Source organism: Trachurus japonicus, chromosome 6 (assembly GCF_045865225.1).
Source record: "Trachurus japonicus isolate A0001 chromosome 6, Traja_1.0".
NCBI classification, from domain to species: Eukaryota; Metazoa; Chordata; class Actinopteri; order Carangiformes; family Carangidae; genus Trachurus; species Trachurus japonicus.
In genome coordinates this window covers 18,294,631-18,311,574 of record NC_140912.1, presented here as the reverse complement: position 1 = coordinate 18,311,574, position 16,944 = coordinate 18,294,631, and the positions used below count along the sequence as shown (strand labels likewise).

The 16,944-nt window shown below is 42.7% G+C and overlaps 1 protein-coding gene across 1 annotated transcript in view; it reads right to left on the bottom strand.

Annotated features, from left to right (window-relative positions):
- Positions 1 to 16,944, bottom strand: part of itpr2 (inositol 1,4,5-trisphosphate receptor, type 2) — a 55,763-nt gene that overhangs the window by 35,615 nt on the left and 3,204 nt on the right. The window contains exons 2-23 of the mRNA XM_085779571.1: positions 14,792 to 14,862; positions 14,358 to 14,476; positions 14,173 to 14,259; positions 13,099 to 13,257; positions 12,177 to 12,275; positions 11,811 to 11,894; positions 11,566 to 11,712; positions 10,242 to 10,337; positions 9,898 to 9,942; positions 7,528 to 7,679; positions 5,978 to 6,077; positions 5,704 to 5,864; positions 5,461 to 5,602; positions 5,071 to 5,229; positions 3,328 to 3,500; positions 2,946 to 3,065; positions 2,520 to 2,702; positions 2,142 to 2,393; positions 1,905 to 2,052; positions 1,644 to 1,791; positions 824 to 1,011; positions 576 to 699 (exon numbers count right to left, since the gene is read on the bottom strand). Coding sequence (XP_085635697.1) covers positions 576 to 699; positions 824 to 1,011; positions 1,644 to 1,791; positions 1,905 to 2,052; positions 2,142 to 2,393; positions 2,520 to 2,702; positions 2,946 to 3,065; positions 3,328 to 3,500; positions 5,071 to 5,229; positions 5,461 to 5,602; positions 5,704 to 5,864; positions 5,978 to 6,077; positions 7,528 to 7,679; positions 9,898 to 9,942; positions 10,242 to 10,337; positions 11,566 to 11,712; positions 11,811 to 11,894; positions 12,177 to 12,275; positions 13,099 to 13,257; positions 14,173 to 14,259; positions 14,358 to 14,476; positions 14,792 to 14,862 — 2,957 coding nt within the window. The remainder of the gene's footprint in view (positions 1 to 575; positions 700 to 823; positions 1,012 to 1,643; positions 1,792 to 1,904; positions 2,053 to 2,141; positions 2,394 to 2,519; positions 2,703 to 2,945; positions 3,066 to 3,327; positions 3,501 to 5,070; positions 5,230 to 5,460; positions 5,603 to 5,703; positions 5,865 to 5,977; positions 6,078 to 7,527; positions 7,680 to 9,897; positions 9,943 to 10,241; positions 10,338 to 11,565; positions 11,713 to 11,810; positions 11,895 to 12,176; positions 12,276 to 13,098; positions 13,258 to 14,172; positions 14,260 to 14,357; positions 14,477 to 14,791; positions 14,863 to 16,944) is intronic.

Genomic DNA, 16,944 nt, shown 5'->3' with positions numbered 1-16,944 from the left:
GCCTATATAGGAATAAACCGCCTAAAGTGTCGCAACCCGCTGGGCAGCGTTCAGTTTAAGAAGAAACAACGTCAACAAGGTTATTACAACCCAAAGTTTAACACCTCGTGTCCTTTTTTATTAATAATCTCCTCTCCTTCAGCGCTCACGTTCTCATTACAGCTGTTCTGTTGTCGGTAAACTCATGCCGCTGCATGTCAAATTATCAAACGTTTTATCGAGCCGTTTTTTTTATTGCTTTGTGTGTATGTGGCGTGTATGTAGCGTGTGTATGTGGTCTTGCTGCCACTTCTTAAAACAAAACCTAGAGTAGGCTAAATATTGTAAAGTGACGTAAAAGTCGCATCAAATCCGCCTTAGCTGTTCACACTGGGCATTGGAAGAAATCAGATCTGAATCTGATTCAGGACCACAGTGGTCTAAATCTAATTTGAAAAAATCGGATCTGGGCCAGATTTGAGTGTTCACACTACTTCGAAAAAATCTGACCTGGCCACTTGACCCCCCCAAAAATGTGATTTTGGGCGACTTGTACCTGCAGTCTGAACGTAGCCTAAGAAAGAATAAAGTCTCACGTGTCACTAGAGGCAAATCAGCCACTGAGACGGAGCTGTCAGTTAAGCTCTTATCCCCAAACTCTTTCTTGTAGATGGACAACAAGTATGTGATCCTGTAATCTAGCCGCACACTCAGGATGAACTGAAGAGAAGAGAAAAAGTCAGAGAAATAATCAATCAATCAATCAATCAATCAATCAATCAATCAGCCATGAGAGAGGGCAAATGTTCAATAGCAACATGTACATCCAGAAGGTGGCGCTCACTTGCAGGATCTCAATGATCTTTAGCTTGGTGTCCATCACCATGACGTCCTCGTTGTCCGCCAGGAAGTGTCCTTTACTGTAGCGCAGAGAGGGGGGGGTGTCAGGGAGGCTGTGCAGTACACCTCGACTCATCACCATCTGAGTCATCATTTCTCCAACGCCGTGGATGGTGCGGAGGACATTATTGCCTTAAGGAAACATATTTTGCTTCGTGAGTGTGTGTGTGTGTGTGTGTTTAAAGCTTATCATCATAAATCTATACATCAAGCCTGTGAAAGTATCATACAAAAGCTAAAATGAACGCCCCGAGGACATCAAATGCCAGATGGGCCAGAACCTTTTCTGTTATTCTCTTCCAGTCCATTAAATCTAAACACAACTATTATTCAAATACTCCTCAAAAAGTTTGTCAATGTCTCTCTCTGATCTGCACAAAGTCATTTTTAGCCTCACTGACATGTTTCTATTCCTGCAACTCTCAACTCCAAAGAGGTAGAAAAGCACAGCCACTTCTTCTTTGTAAGTTCCCTCCTGTATTCATATTTGAATTTAATTTTTTAAAATATCTAATACAATTTGAACTGCTGCATCAATATTTCCCACATTTCTCTAAAAACCCAGGGACTCTTGTCTGTCCTACATTCGGAGAGGAAAAATCATTTGGTCATAATCTTATATTTATCTGTCGGCTCCTCCATGTTCAATGACCCTACTCTTGAAATAAGGAAACAGCAAACCACAGTTTGTGTCAATAGCTTTAACTTTAGTTGACCAATTCAATGAAATATTGAATTTCCATTGTGTAAGTAAGTGCACTGACCAGCCTCTGGGCTCTTGTTGAGCTTGTTCATGAAGGTGAGTGGGTGCTGGACAATATCCAGGATGGCCAGCAGGGTGCGTGTTAGACGGAGCAGCTCACTGAAGCTATAGAAACCAAAGTAAACCAGGTTACGAGCCAGATTCACCACCTGGAAGAGAGGAGAAAATCAAACACATCAAGATTTTTTAAAAAGTAAGAAAATGAGGTGTAATCTGAAAAAATGTAGATGAAAGAATCATACTTTTACAGAATTTGTTTTACCTCCAGTGTGAGTTCATTCTTGTCTTTATCCCCAAATGGAAAATGCTGGCTGACAACGTCTTTGAGGTATTCCTCAACAAACTCCATCGTGGGGGCAAACTTCCTCTTCATCTCCTCTCTTGAAGTGTCAGTGGACTCGTACTCAAACCTGCAGAGTCAAAACAATCAACCATTTGCATGAGCCAATTCTCCCAAGTATCACACAGAGTACAGCCACACACACACGCAGCCACTCACTCATGGATGGTGATCTTGGAGGGGATCTCGGTCCAGAGGCGAGCGTAGCGTACGGGCACCACGGCTTCCTGCGGGTCACGGTCCACATGCATGTGCAGCATGAGGCGGCAGAAGGAGGCTCTGAGGTTGTAGGGCAGGCAGTCGTCGAACATGCAGCGCAGGATCAGATCCACAGGTAACTGAGAGGAGATCTGGTTGATGGCTAAGTACTGACGGTCCAGACACATTTTGGCGAACAGGTTCAGCTGGTATCTGCACAACCGGTGAAGGACATGGAAGGAGAAAAAGGGAAAAAAGACGTGAAGGGATTGGACAGTGGCTCCTGCTTGCTTGAGCTATTTATTTGTGTTACTACTGAAAAAAGAGCACCACCATCACCTGTAGTAGGTGATGATGTCTACATCCATCTTGTGGTTGCCCTTAGCATCCTGGGCCAGGTGGCGGATGGATTTGCCGTGAGGCTCCTTATTGCTGTCGATCCAGTAGAGCCAGACCTCCTCCTCCTCCACCTCCTCCTGCAGCAGGGAGGACTCCAGGGTGGTTTCTGTGTTAGAGATTAGTCTAGGGAGGAGAAGAAGGAGGGCAGGGGAGAAAGTGTGACATAAAGCAAAAAAAAAAAACTACACACATAACACTGTGACGTAGAGCTGCTACTGAAAATATCTATTTCTAAGAGGCAAGAGGGGGAACAACAATTATTCTGTGGAGAATGTACATTTTTGAACATGTTTAAAAAATGAAAAGCGAAATCTGACAGGATCGACCACAATGTTTTAAATATAGACAGCGCAGGTTGTGACTCACTTGGTCTGGATGAGGATATCTGCGTTGGTGGGGTTCAGCATAAATTTACAGATAAGCTCCTGTGTGACGGGGATGGCAGTCTTGTTGGACACACAGAGATCAGAAAGATAATCCAAGAATCTGGAAGAGCAGATCAGTCATGATTCACAGAGTTTCAGCACAGAAACACATGAACTGATTGTACGGTGACTGCACATACGTAAGAGTTTTGGAAAAACTAATCGCATTACAACACCTGAAAAATAAGGTTAAGTAGCAATCATGATTCACATATTGTATTGGACTGGATTATCCTGCATGTTCCTGTGTTTTAAATCGTATGTATGTGTCGTATACTGTTTCCTTGGGTCATCTAATCTTTGGCAGGTTGCACATGTCTGACCTGGGCTCTCTGTTGCGCCTCAGCAGACTGACAAAGGTCTCGATCTCTCTGGCCGTGATGTGTTTTTCCAGCAGCTTGCGGTTGTTGTGCAGCAGGGCAGTGATTGTGTCCTCAGCCAGGATCTCATACCCGATCTGAGACTGCATGATTGAGAACTTTTTGGCGATGTATTCCTATGAGAGACAAGAGACAAATACGAATTTAGGACAAAGTCAAACAGAAGAATTTAAATGTGCTGAATCACTAGCATCTAGTTTGCGGTTGTTTTAACTACTAGACAGAGAGAACTTGTTGAACAAGATAACTTTTGAAAATACATCCTGATTCACATTCATGAAGCTACCCGCAGTTACACTCGAGAGCTGCCTGTCACATCCACAGCCTGTTGACCACTGAGCAGCTCAACAGGAGCTGCTTTGGTGGCTCATGAAGAGCTGCAGCCTTTCATCAAGGGTAAGAGGTTCTTTTAATTCATCTATTAACTTGACAACTGATTAATTATTTATAGGAAGTCAAAAAAACAATGAAAAGCGCATATAAAACTTATCAAAAACCCAGGTGAGGGAGCAATGACAAAAGAAAAGATTTAATTTTTTAAGGAAATTAATTCTTTTTCTTTTTTAAAGATGTGTCACGGCCCTCAGCCCATGGCTGTGTCCTCTGTAAGTTGTGTATTGTATTGGTGTGTGTTGCAGGTTGCTGGAGATGATTAGCGACCGAGAGCACCTGCACAATGCTCTCAAGCTGATTTAAACCTGCCAGCCCTCAATGTCTCTCTCTCTCTCTCTCCCCTGGACCTTCACCCTGCAGCTTGTGATTTTGGTTTTGTTTTGCACCCTCACACATGACTGACATTTATTTCCACAACCTATTGTGTATTTAATTTGTATTTTCTTATAATAAACATTATTGCCTTTAGTCACGTAATGCGCACGCTTTTCCATGGTTTGTTTCGGCCTCAAAGCCAGTCGTAACAAGTAGAACTAGAAAATCTGGTATTTTTACTCAATAATAAAGGAAATGTTGATAATTGAATGTCTTCATACAAAGTTGAGTTTCTTGAGTTAGTGCTGGCCTTGTCACAGCAAACTTTTCATCTTGTCATAGCCTGTGAAAAGCTTAGATTATTATTATTATTATTATTTATAACATGAAGCCTCTGTTCTATTCAAGTGTCCCAGTAACACATGAACAATACAAGGACCCTCGAGCAGCTGAATGGTTATCAGCCACCACTGATTATGTTACCAGGGCTTCTCATGTTGTCACATGTCAAAATCCTCTCAGCTAAAGTACTGTGAGTGTTTATTGTTTTACTCTTCTTCTGTGATGCTACTGTAAGATGCAGCATGACGGCTGCAGAGCTAAAACAGTTACAGGGGCGTGACTAGAATCAGACATTGGTTGTACCTGACTGAGGATGACTGAGAACTGAGTTTATTCTAAGAGAAATTTTGAGAACTGAGTTTATTCTAAGAGAAATTGTGCCATGAGTTCATTATTAAACTTGTGAATTATTCCTTTTGATCCACTGATCGATTAAAAGAGCATTTGAGCACTGCTCAGGTTTCTCGATTAGGGGCATCATTACAGCAGCTGAGGTCGATTTTCCCAGACAGTCTGGCAGAATACAGTGATAAGCTCCCGGTTAAAAGACACCTCTCTAACCTTGGACTACCCTGCGTCTTGTTGATAATGACCACGTTCTCGACCCTGATGTCAACCCAATGAACATGAACATGCCTGGTTCTTGCGATAATCCTGCTGGGAATGTCGTAGCACCCTGTAGCACAGTCTCAACATGTACTTGAAGTGAGCATAGCGCTGGTCTCCCAGGTCCTCCAACCTCAGCATCGGACCGTCACCCTGGTCGGTGAACGGCGCCTTCAGTATGCCAAAGATCTGGAGGAACAGAAACCCAGTTACAATGATGAACGGATGTTTGACAGACCGTAATAACAAGAAAGTGCTTCAGTATATAAACTTAAATAGCTAATAGCTGTCATAAAATATCTCACTAATAATTCAGTAAGATTTATTCTGGGCTTGACTGTCAGTTCCTCTGTTACACTTCTATTAAGGACTAAAGGGACAGACAGGAGTGTGTGAGTGTGTGTTTGCACTTGCGCTGACCTGGGCGAGGATGTTCTGCTCCCTCATGAGTTTCTGCCTCTCTCGGTTCGGCGTAGAGGTGACCACGGATAGCACTTCCTGGCCGTTGTTCGGTACCACACACACAAAGAAAACCAGGTCTTCCAGGAGCTTAGTCACAAACCTAAAAATAGACACAAAGGCAAAACATAACATAACACGTACAATCCCAAAAATACGCCGCCATGTGTCACCTGTGCCATCATCACGTTCACGTCTCTGTACCTCCGTTCATTCTGAGCAATGTTGCCGTACTGGAGCTTCCTCACGGTGGACTCCAGGACTTTGCTGGCATCATTAGCAAAGTCCAAGTCTCTGACCTCTGACAAGGGAACAGAAACGATGGCAAAAGCCTCTTTGTCCTCTTTAGTGGGACAGGTGCCGATCTGCAGAGACAGGACACAAACCTCCTCACTTTTAGTACACTTTATTGTGTTGTAGATTTCTGAATTCCTTTCTAAATCAATGGTATGACATTTTGAGCATGAGCGTGTGTGACCTTCAGCATCACCGGTCGCTCCTCCTCTGCATCAATGGGGACGTTGGTGCTGGTCACCCAGGTGTTGGTACACAGGTGCCTAAGCCTCACATAGGAGTTTCTGAGGAAAAGTGGAACAAATTTTTTGCAGCAGATATGATTTTTAGTTGATTGTTGATGACAGAGTTCCATGAAATTGTTTACATTTATTTATGGTGGATGAATTAAATTGACTTTGGTGATCCACTGACACTTCCTTAACCTTCCTGTTGTCCTTCTGGGTCAAATTGACCCAATCTGTTCCTTCCTCCATCCTTCCTTTCTCCCTTCCTTCTTTCCACAATCCTTTACCCCTTCCTTCCTTCCTTCCTTCCTTCCTTCCTTCCTTCCTACTTCTTCTTCCTTCCTCTTTTGATCCAATTGACCTGATCTGTTCCCTATCCCTCCATCTTTCTTTCCTTCCCTTTCCTTCTTTCCTCCCTTCTTCCTTCCTTGAACAAATCTGTTCCCTCCCTCCATCTTTCCCTTCCTTCTTTCCACAATCCTTTTACCCTACCTTCCTTCCTTCTTTCTTCCTTCTTCTTCCTTCCTTGAACGAATCTGTTCCCTCCTTCCACTTTTCTTTCCTTCCTTCCCTTCATCCTTCCTTTTTGACCCAATTGACCCAATCTGTTCCCTCCCTCCTTCTATCTTTCCTTCCTTCTCTCCTCACATCTTCCCCTTCGTCCTTCCTTCCTTCCTTGACCCAGGAGGACAACAAGAGGGTTAAGCTGCACCATGTACGTAATCAACTCTTTAACTTATCTAACGATCAGATGAACTCACACAAAGGTTGTTACACAAATCCATGGTTCCCCCTGAGAAGAATCCTAATAACTTTCCCTCAAGCAGCAACATGAGGTTGACATTTTCGACTGGCTTTTGATTGGTTGAGTGATTTTATGGAAAGATTTCTCAACAGCCATCTGATGAATTGCCATGAAATATGGACTTAGTGTTTGCCAGAAGAGATTATAACTTTGGTAAACCTCTAATTTATCATTGAGCGCCATCATTAGGTCAAAATTTCTATTTGTCTAAAACTATAGTTTATGACCAGGTACTTAAAAACACTATTCACTTCAGCTCCAGTTCTGCTTTGCATGAATGAGCAAATGTTACCACACTAACATGCTAAACATGTAAAACCATACCTTCTAAATATCAACATGATAACATTATCATTTTGAGCATTTTAGCATCTTTAAGCATTTGGCACAAAGCCCATCTATCATGACAGTAGATACTGGATTACTCATTTCTCAAACAAGTGAAATTGAACAAATGTAAGTATATTTCAGACTGTTCTTTTATCAACCACAAAATGACACCTACTTGAAGAACCCTCTTCTATGAAGAAAAACAGATAGTTTGGTTTCAAAATAAATGACATCGTCTCAGCCTAATGGCACATTTTCTTTCTGTCAAGGGCTACTGTGCTCTGTGTTGTGAACTCTAGTGAAAAATGCTCCCTGTGGACACAAGTGCAGCAGATGTAACTTGTTATTGTTTTCCCTGTATGAGTGACTGACCTGGGCACGAGACAGTCGGCCCGCTGCAGAGTGGTGGCGTCCAGCTCAAACAGAGAGGCTATGTCATTCCCATGGGGAACAGAGACCAGGGTGAAAGCAATCTTCTCTGCTGCTTGATGCTTCCTCTTGGAGAACACAAGATCGGTCTCATTCTGCACCACAAACACAAGGAGAGACGCAGACAGACAAGCACGCACACAAGCAGAGGCAGTAGGCATCAGTGTCTGCTGTCTATAAGCTTATATGGCACAGACAGTACCGCTGTTTATCAAAATCTGTATCTCAGTCTTTTGAAATACAACACTACACACTGCATTAGTTTTTCAGAATGTCATTGATTACAAGTAGGTTTATTACCTTTAATTATCGGTGCATGTTGTTTTGAGAGAGAGGCGCAGAGACGCGGTACACGGTACTTTCGGTTTTCCCTGAATACACAATCCAATAACTCCAAAATGCTCTTGTGGACAAGTTGTGACATGCACATTCACCACGCTATGAACTATGTAACTTTACGACACATGAAGCAAATACTCGGAACTAGGCCTACTTGCGCTTTAGAAATCACTCCGCCCAGCAGCCGTGTCTGGGATGTAGTTCCAGCTATGCATTTGCCTAAAAAACAACTCAGTCTCGTAATGTTACATTATTATTTCATAGCATGATGAACGTGCAGGTCACAGCTTGTCCACCAGAGCGTTTTGGAGTTGTTGGATTGTGTATTTGATGAGTTTTATGAGGGACAGGGTGTGTTCTCTGAGCAGCTAGCGTCTCTGCCCCGCAGATCTCAAAACAACATGCACCGATAATTAAAGGTAATGAACCCACTCCTTTGACTATTGGGATTATGGCAATAGGCGAATTTGCCAAAATATTGAACTATCCCTTTAAAATAGTTAACTGTGTTGACTAATCACCAAAACTCAAAGAGCTCACTTTATGGCTAAAATGATGAACAAACTATTTTAATTAATGTAGAAACTACTCCATCATGATAAAGATCATTAGTTGCAGTCCCAATTGATGTAAAGATACAGAAAAGCAACAAATTTTGTTTCTCTGCATTTATCTGTCGAATTACTTGCTATTACACTATTTGATTGATCTCTACATTAATAACTGATATGACACTACGAGCATTTGACACAGTCGGGGAGCACCGTCTCTCCTCGCCGTCTGCAGCAGCACTAACTCACCACACTCTTTATCTGCACTCACATACTTTACATTTTATAATGTCCATAAATAATCTCTATCTTGCTGTAGCGTAAAGATTCAGCCTGGTTTAAGTGAGACGTATTTCTAATGGGTTAGTAATTCTTGGTGACCATAAAGATGAGCATGGTCATGTTTTGTGTCAGCTCGCCGTATCTCTCCACGCATACCCGCGTAAATACTGATAAATGAGCTCAACTGTTGATAAAATCACTGAGGGCGGACGGATGTTGAGTCAAACTATTCTGTCATAGACTCTGACACTAATGAGGTATCGCATCACGCACAAAGAGAGCTATGGCTTCTGTGTGTGCTGTGATAAACACTGCAGTACACAGCCTGGTACGGTCCGCACTGTGCAGATGCAGCAGATAATGGCGAGGGTTAATTTTTCCCACTGTTCTCTGCATGTCAATGGGAAGCTCCCCAGAGCTGCCTCCACGCCTCAGCTTCTCTATCCTCCCACTCCCTCCCCTCCCCTCCCCTCCCCTCCTCCTCCTCTCCACTGGTGACTCACCCCACCAGCTTAGCACAGGCGAGTAGAGCAGAGCAGACAGCACGTCTGCCTCCCCTCCATCCCCTCTCGCAGGGCACCCCCACACCCAGACGTTATGTAAGGAGCCCCCTGTGTGTCTGAAATTCAGCATGTGCATGAGAAAGTGTGTGAGGCTGAGAGAGTTTGTGTGCGTGTTCCTTGCATTGCCAGAATACAAATGTGCAAGGAAGCTCAGGGCTGAAAGAAATGTCTAGATATAGATTCAGAGTTTGGCAGAGTTTGTGTTTGTGTGTGTGTATGTGTGTTATGCGAGTGTGTGTGTGTGTGTCTGTGAGAGTGTGCGATGACTGGTGGTATTGCATAACCAAAAGATGAGGAGACAGAGAAGAGCCTGAAGTTGGACAGACAATGTGTAACTGCTGATAATCGTTCTTTTCACTCAAACACTCGTCATTTTCTCACCCGTTCACCAACTCATTTCATCTTTCAGTCAAGAACAGACTGACTCATCCATGGTGTGAAATGATGAACTATTTGCATTGCTGCGGTGTTGAACTGTAAATATTAGCCTTACATGATGGATAAATCTGTCAACAGTAGTTCATGAGACTTCAGTTAGATGTGATTTGCAGCTAAATGTGCTTGTTGGACTCACTCACCTCTCCTTTGGACTCCACTGTGTTCTCTTTGAATTCAGGGTTCACCTGTAGAGATACTGAGCGGTCAGTGACCTCAGCTCTAGACAGCTCAGACGATCATCCTCTCATTAGCATCCCTGTCACCCAGAACCAAACTATCCACCAGCAGAGGACGGGTAATACTGTAGCAGCCATATCAGTGGGAACACTGCCACCTACAGCACATCACCTAAAGTCCCATCAACTGTGCTTATTCACACACACACTGAGCTGTAGATGCTCTTGATTTGAAGAAAAAAGAAAAGTGTCTCTGGCACTAAAACGAATCAAGAGAGAACTAACACAAGCAGCAGAGCAAAACTCACCTCGGCTGCGAGGTAATTTCCAGTCGCCAGGTGTTTAAAGCGGAAGAGGCTGTTCCACTGGCCTGCTCCACCTCTGCAGGGGTCGTAGTGCACAACCTGCCACGGGAAAACAAAATAATAAATTATACACCTACTGGTGCAGCAGACGTTTCAGGTCTTCCCTCAAAATGTTCTAATATCATGCAGACAGACGTTTTCAGTTTCCGTTTTATGTCTGTATGGCAGTGTTTTTCAACCTTGGGGTCGGGACCCCATGTGGGGTCGCCTGGAATTCAAATGGGGTCGCCTGAAATGTCCAGTAATGGGCTCTATGCACAGCTCCACTACTTCCTGAATTTAAGGCAGCTCCTTTATTTCCTGTCTTACATTGTTGGACAAACTGATTAATCCAGGTGTGTCTGACCATGTTGACTACTCGGACACACCTGGATTAATCAGTTTGTCCAATAATGTAAGACAGGAAATAAAGGAGCTGCCTTAAGTTCAGGAAGTAGTGGAGCTGTGCATAGAGCCCATTGGTAAAAAAAAAAAAAAAGAAATTACTGATAAAAATATTTTCTCAACTAATTATTATTCTTTAAAAAAATATGATTTAAAACATCACACACAATCCTAAACAACTGTATTCTATACTTTCACTTTCTTGAATTTAAATCGAGTTCAAATAAAAGGCAGCATATAAAAATATCTGAGCTTGTGCATCTTGAGTGACAGGGTCGACCAGAAATTTGTGATGTCAAAATGGGGTCACGAGCCAGAAAAGGTTGGGAACCACTGCTGTATGGGTATAACAACACGAAACACACATTTGGAGTCTAACAAACAAATAATAAAAGTCTTTTTTAAACATAAGTCTTAAAAAAAAGATCTCTGTTTATTGTTCTCTGGTTGTTCAGCGTCAGAATTGTTCTCAGTACTTGGTTCATGTTTAGCCTATCACTTGAGTGTCAGAGTGAGTCAGGATGAGAGTCAGCCTGTGTGTTAAGTACAACAGAAATTTTCATTTGTCACCCCGGACAACAACATGTCAACAACTGATATGGTGACATAAGTACATTCTGGCACAACCAGCAGAGGGACAAGAGGAACTTCAATTCAGTACAAACTGATAAAGAGGAACATAACATACAGTATAATAGAACGTTTTTTAGCTGGTCTTTATTTTGTTGATGTGCTGCGTGGCTGGTTGGATACATTTCACCACAACATGACAAACGAACATCATCTCTTTTCAAAAACAACGATTTTAATTAAGTACCGTTGAGTAGAATCGAGGATGTTGTCAAATTTCCAGAGAGATATTGCTCATTCACACTGAGTTTACCTCAATCTCCCAGAGAGCCTTGGAGCTTGTGGCCGAGGTGGCCGACTGCCTCAGCGTGGTCCTGAGAAAGACATGCTGCTGCTTCTTGTACTCGTCACCGGTCAGAAATTTCTCCTGCTCAGCATGAAACAGCCTCACCACATCTCCCTGACAGAGGACACACACAGAGAGACACACACAGGACATGAGACTGCTGCCTGATCTTTAGCTGAATAAACACACCTAAAAGCAATAAAACAACATACCCCCTTAAGAACATCTTCCCTGTAGTCACTAAACTTCATGAACAAGGTGACCTTCCAGCTGGTGTTACAGTTGACGGCGTTAACCTACAGCGAGATTCAGAGAACAAGGGACAAACACAACATGATTAAATGCTTCTCTGTGGGCTAAGATGATATAAAACTAGGAGAAAAACTGTGAAAACTCGCTTTTATCTATGGTGACACTCAAGGAAACACATGCAAATAGAACAAAATGCTTATGTTGTGATTTTTGCAGCACATGTGGTTAAACTAATGTTTTCTGAAGCTCTCAGGGCCACCGTATTCATCTGACAGCTGCTACATGCTTCAGCACTGATAGAACTAATACAAATGACTCAGTCCCACCTCTTTGCAGCCGGGGTTGTCCAACAGCTCAATGTTGCTGGCGTGAAGAGGCTGCCCTGCGTTCACTGGCATCAGCACCACCTTGTCTCCAACCACCACCTTGGACCAAGTTAGAAACATTCATATGGCAGCAGGAGTTTCCACTGTTTTTTTTTTTTTATATATAAACTTCCAGAAGTTTCCAAATGGATTTAAACAGAAAGAAAGTGTGTATCCATGCAAGGGGGTTTGTCTCAGGTCTGCAAGCATCCACTTATTTTTCTAAAGGTGCTATGTGCAGCAGCAGGGTTGCGGTGTTGACACCAAACAGGTTTTGTTCATACTGTAGTGAGTGGCCTTGAATGCAGCATACAGAGATATGGAGACTGAAAAGTCTACAGTATTCGTTATTGTGCCATTGCTTTGCTTACACAATCCATGCTCTTCATCAGCAGTATAACATCAGTTATAATAGTCTGTCGGCACTGAACTGAGTCTCGTGTTAAGTAGCTGTACACAAGCACAATGTGGCTTTTAAAGTGGGCAGCTCTTCAGATTTATTTCAACTTGGTGCTGGCATATTAAAAATGTTTTAACTCTAACAAAGCAGTATCTATGCCATAGAGTAGATAGGAAGTAACAACTGACTGAATACTGTTTAAGCTCAACCTGCAAGTCTACATGCAGTGGGAAGGCTGGTGCATCCATGCTTTGACTTGTTTTGATATTCTGTGTCTGATCTAATAATGCACAAACACCATGCACAATCAAGAGCAATACCTTTAACCATAGGATGCTAAAGCCAAAGGGGAAGGACAAAATCAGAAATGTTACTGGAACAGGACAAACAATGAACCGACAGCTTAAACAGAGAGGAATGTCAGGTTGTTGTACAGAACTTTGTATTTATAGTGATGTGATTCGAGGCAGAGGGGAAACCTACGTTGTCTCCTTCGCTGCGGAGCTTCCAGAAGGGCTGAATGTAGAACCAAGAGCCCTCGTTCCCGGCCGGGTCCAAAGAAACCCGCATGGCGTTTTTCTCCAGCAGAGCAGGAAGACGCTTGTTCACCGTCAGGTACTTATTACTCTTAATGTGAAGGAGCTGAAACAGAAGGATCAGTCTTTTTAGGAAAGGGGCAGGAGGTTGTGACGATGCTGATACGACACCATAACCGAAACAGCGCTTGTTTTTTGTCCAACTGGTAGGCTACAGCAAACCTCAAAGTGCATAACAGAAATCAAACTGGTTTAGATGATAAAAAGGATAAGCAGCAAATCTGAATATTTGAAAGCATATTTTGAAAGACATGAATACTCTGGGAAGTTTAAGCTATAACAAAGCATCATATTTTTTAATAGTTACTGTTCAACGTAACTCGTAGCTAAAACTATTAAATAGCTGTCACAGATTTAAAAGCACTGATCTACAGTGGGGAATATGTTGTTAATGTATAGTCCGTGATGAAAAATAAAGTACAGGTAGCTGAAATCTGTAGTAAACAGAAGTACTTCTGTAAATGTACTTCATACCATCCACCACTGTATGAGAGTACAAGGAAATCCCCTTTTTGGAGGTTGGTTTTTACTTCAAATTTGCTTCTTCTGTGAGTCAAAAGAGGCTCAACTTTGATAATCTGGCCTCAAAGAAGACGTGTCTTCAACCACGCAACCCATTTCCTGATTCCATTCAACAAACAGGGGTAAATAACCTCACCCCTAACAAATAGCTTATTGATGGGACGTAATAATACACTGAGACAGCAGAACGCCGACGACTGCTGTGAGCACATTATCTAACCAAAGTTAAATATGTCGTTTCTTTTCTCTTCAACTCCTAAAACACGATCTTAGCAATCAGTGAAACCAAATACCACCGCTGCAGATTATTTCCAAAACTGCCTGCAGCATCAGGGATGGGATGACAGTAACGCAACCTTGGTAAACAAGAAAACAAAAACAAAGCCGTGGATGGGGACGGTCTGACGCCGCCGGTGTTTACTGAGGAGACGGGCTGTACCTGGATGACATTGCTGTATTTGACAACGTCTCCAAGGAGCTTCTTGTTCTCCGACTCGTTCTGCTTCTGCTCCAGTTCTGCAGCATGCTGAATAATGGAACAGAGGTTTCTGTTAAGGCTTTGGTATGCAAATGAAAATGAAGATGAAGATGCAGATAGCGATAAAAAAAAAAAAAAAACTCTACCTGTAGCTTCTTGAACAGATCTCCCTGTGTGTTGTTGTTTCCTTGTTTTCCTTGTTTTGCCTTCCAGAACTGCTTCTGGGCTGAGTATCTGTTCATGGGACATACCTTGAAGAGGCAATCTGCAGTGGAGGAGAGGCATTCAGGCACACAGGAGTGACTCTCTGTGAGTCGGGTTAAGTGCCACTCAGGGGTCTCAATGTGGTGAAACTGCATTTTTTGAGGTCAGTGGTTATTTACCCACCAGGGGCCCGCAGAGTCAGTTTAACCCATCAAAGCTTCGTGAAAACCACAATGTTGTGTTAAACAACACGGAGCGCAAAGGATCTGGTCAGCCTTGACAGTTTAAAAATAGAGGAGTGTGTGTGTGTGTGTGTATAGCTGTGTGTGTGTGTATAGCTGTGTGTGCGTGTGTAACTGTGTATACTCAGACATACCTCTGAACTTTTTGGGTGGGTTTGCCAGGTCACCAGCATCAGGCTGGACCACACACCTGTCATCGACAAGCCTGCAGGAAAGAGCACAAAATGCAAACAGATTAAATCATTATAATTCCCTCTCTACATTTTAGTTGTCACAGAGTTTATGACATCATACTACAATTCATATTCAACAGCTCTACAGACAAAACAATCACTTGCCCTAAAGAAAAAGGCCACAAATTGTCTAATTGCGGTGCTGCCGACAAATGGCATTGAGTCGTTTAAGTTACGGAGTTATTTACATGGGTCAAACCACACTTGTTCTACAGTTGACTGGCCACCTGCAGGATAAAAAGCTCAGCTGGCAACACAACACAGAGCTCAGTTCAGCATCATATCTGTCTTCTTCTCAGAGTTTCCCAAATATCCGGGCTGATGCTCTGAACGTTACTGGACAGAGCTCATTTAGTTGAACGCTGCTTTGATGTCTGCAGCTCGGCCCAGTGGGGGGAGAGCTGCTAAGTCTTCTTGTTTCTTGTTTTGTATTGAGATAGATGCAGCGGGCTAAAAAAGACATTTGATTTTCTGTGGTTTTTACATGGAGTGAAAAAATATTGTGTTTCATATTAAACAAAACCAGAGGGCAACCCACTGTGTGTAAAATGTCTCTATATATAAAAAAGCTTTTGGTGACTGAGGTAAAGTTGACAAGTAGTTAGTAGGCTGCTGCCACCAGAGGAAACCATGTGGTTTCTGTGCAGGGTTGATTAGAGGGCATTCGAAGGCCCAGCTATTAACTGCCTTGTCACCCACATCCTAGGCTTTTAGTAGCTAGTTGGTGACTATTATTCACACCATCAGAGTGTCACTGGCACGTTCAGGGACACACAGCAAATCTGCAAACTTGACGGTTAAAATAACAAAGTCAACGATGACTGATACCCAGAGTCATCGCTTCGGTTCGCAAGATGTGACAGGTCGAAAATAATGTTGCAATAGAGCATTAAGAAAGTGCTGTGTGAAGTGTGCACACAATTGGTATTTGTTCATATAGGCAAATTCATCTTATTCATGAAACACCATTTATAACAACGGCCTGTGTTTATCTGTCACATCACATCATGTATCAGCTCAATATGAGGAATATCTGATGGCAGGAAGTTTGTCTCATCATTTGACAGTTTCTCAGGGTGGAAATGAAACCAGAAGCAGGTGTTTTGTAATCCAGAATATTTAAATTCAGTTTTATTTCAATCCCCGATGTTAGTAGTCAAAACAGAGAGGACTGAAGGCGGCCTGGCAGAGAGGTCCTCATTCAGTGGGACAGGACGCGTAAAACCAGGAAAAACAATGGGGACAGGAAAAAAAGCTGGTTCATGAACAGAATACCTAAAGCATTAAAGTGATCAGAGCAGGCTTTGCAGGCTTTTCCTGGCCAGCAATGAAACTGTCTTTACTTCCTTTACTTTCTACATGTGAGAAAAGTGAACTGGCCTGGTTGCTAATGTCTTTATCTATCTCTGTTGAGGTGGCACTGCTTATTGGTCTTCATTCAATACATTCATCTGAAGTTTCCCCTGCAAGTTTTACTGAAGATGACTAAGAAATTGTCTTAGTTAAGTCCAGACAGGAAGGAAATTTGACATCATCTATTCTGAGGCCAGTTTCACAATATCACAATAATTTATGATCTTGGACCGTCGTTGGGCCGGCCAGTCTTCATTTTGCTCATAGATTCAGTTTAAAGTTTGTTTGTTTCAAAAAATAAATAAAGACTGACTGATTTTAAGCCAAAAACACAAGACACTTCACAGGCAAACTCACTGTTACCATGGTAGCATGATAATCAACGGCACCTGCGCTGGCCGGTGGCGACCGACAACAGGAAAACATGGCTCATAATTTGTGGTATGCTAACATTGTTATGGATGGAGCAATGGGAGGGGGGAGAATTTTTAGAGAGTGTACATGTGGTTACACCGATGGCCACTTTTGATTTTCTGTGTGAAACCACGCCGGTGTCAAAGGTCATTTGTAGATGGGTGTGGGTGTGGAAAACCAGTTCTCCAAGGACAATGGTCGCAGTGTTTAATTGTGTGTTTTGTGTCTGTCAGGATGCTTTACAGCTTTACAGTCGCAAATGCAACATAAACCTGCTGAAACGTATT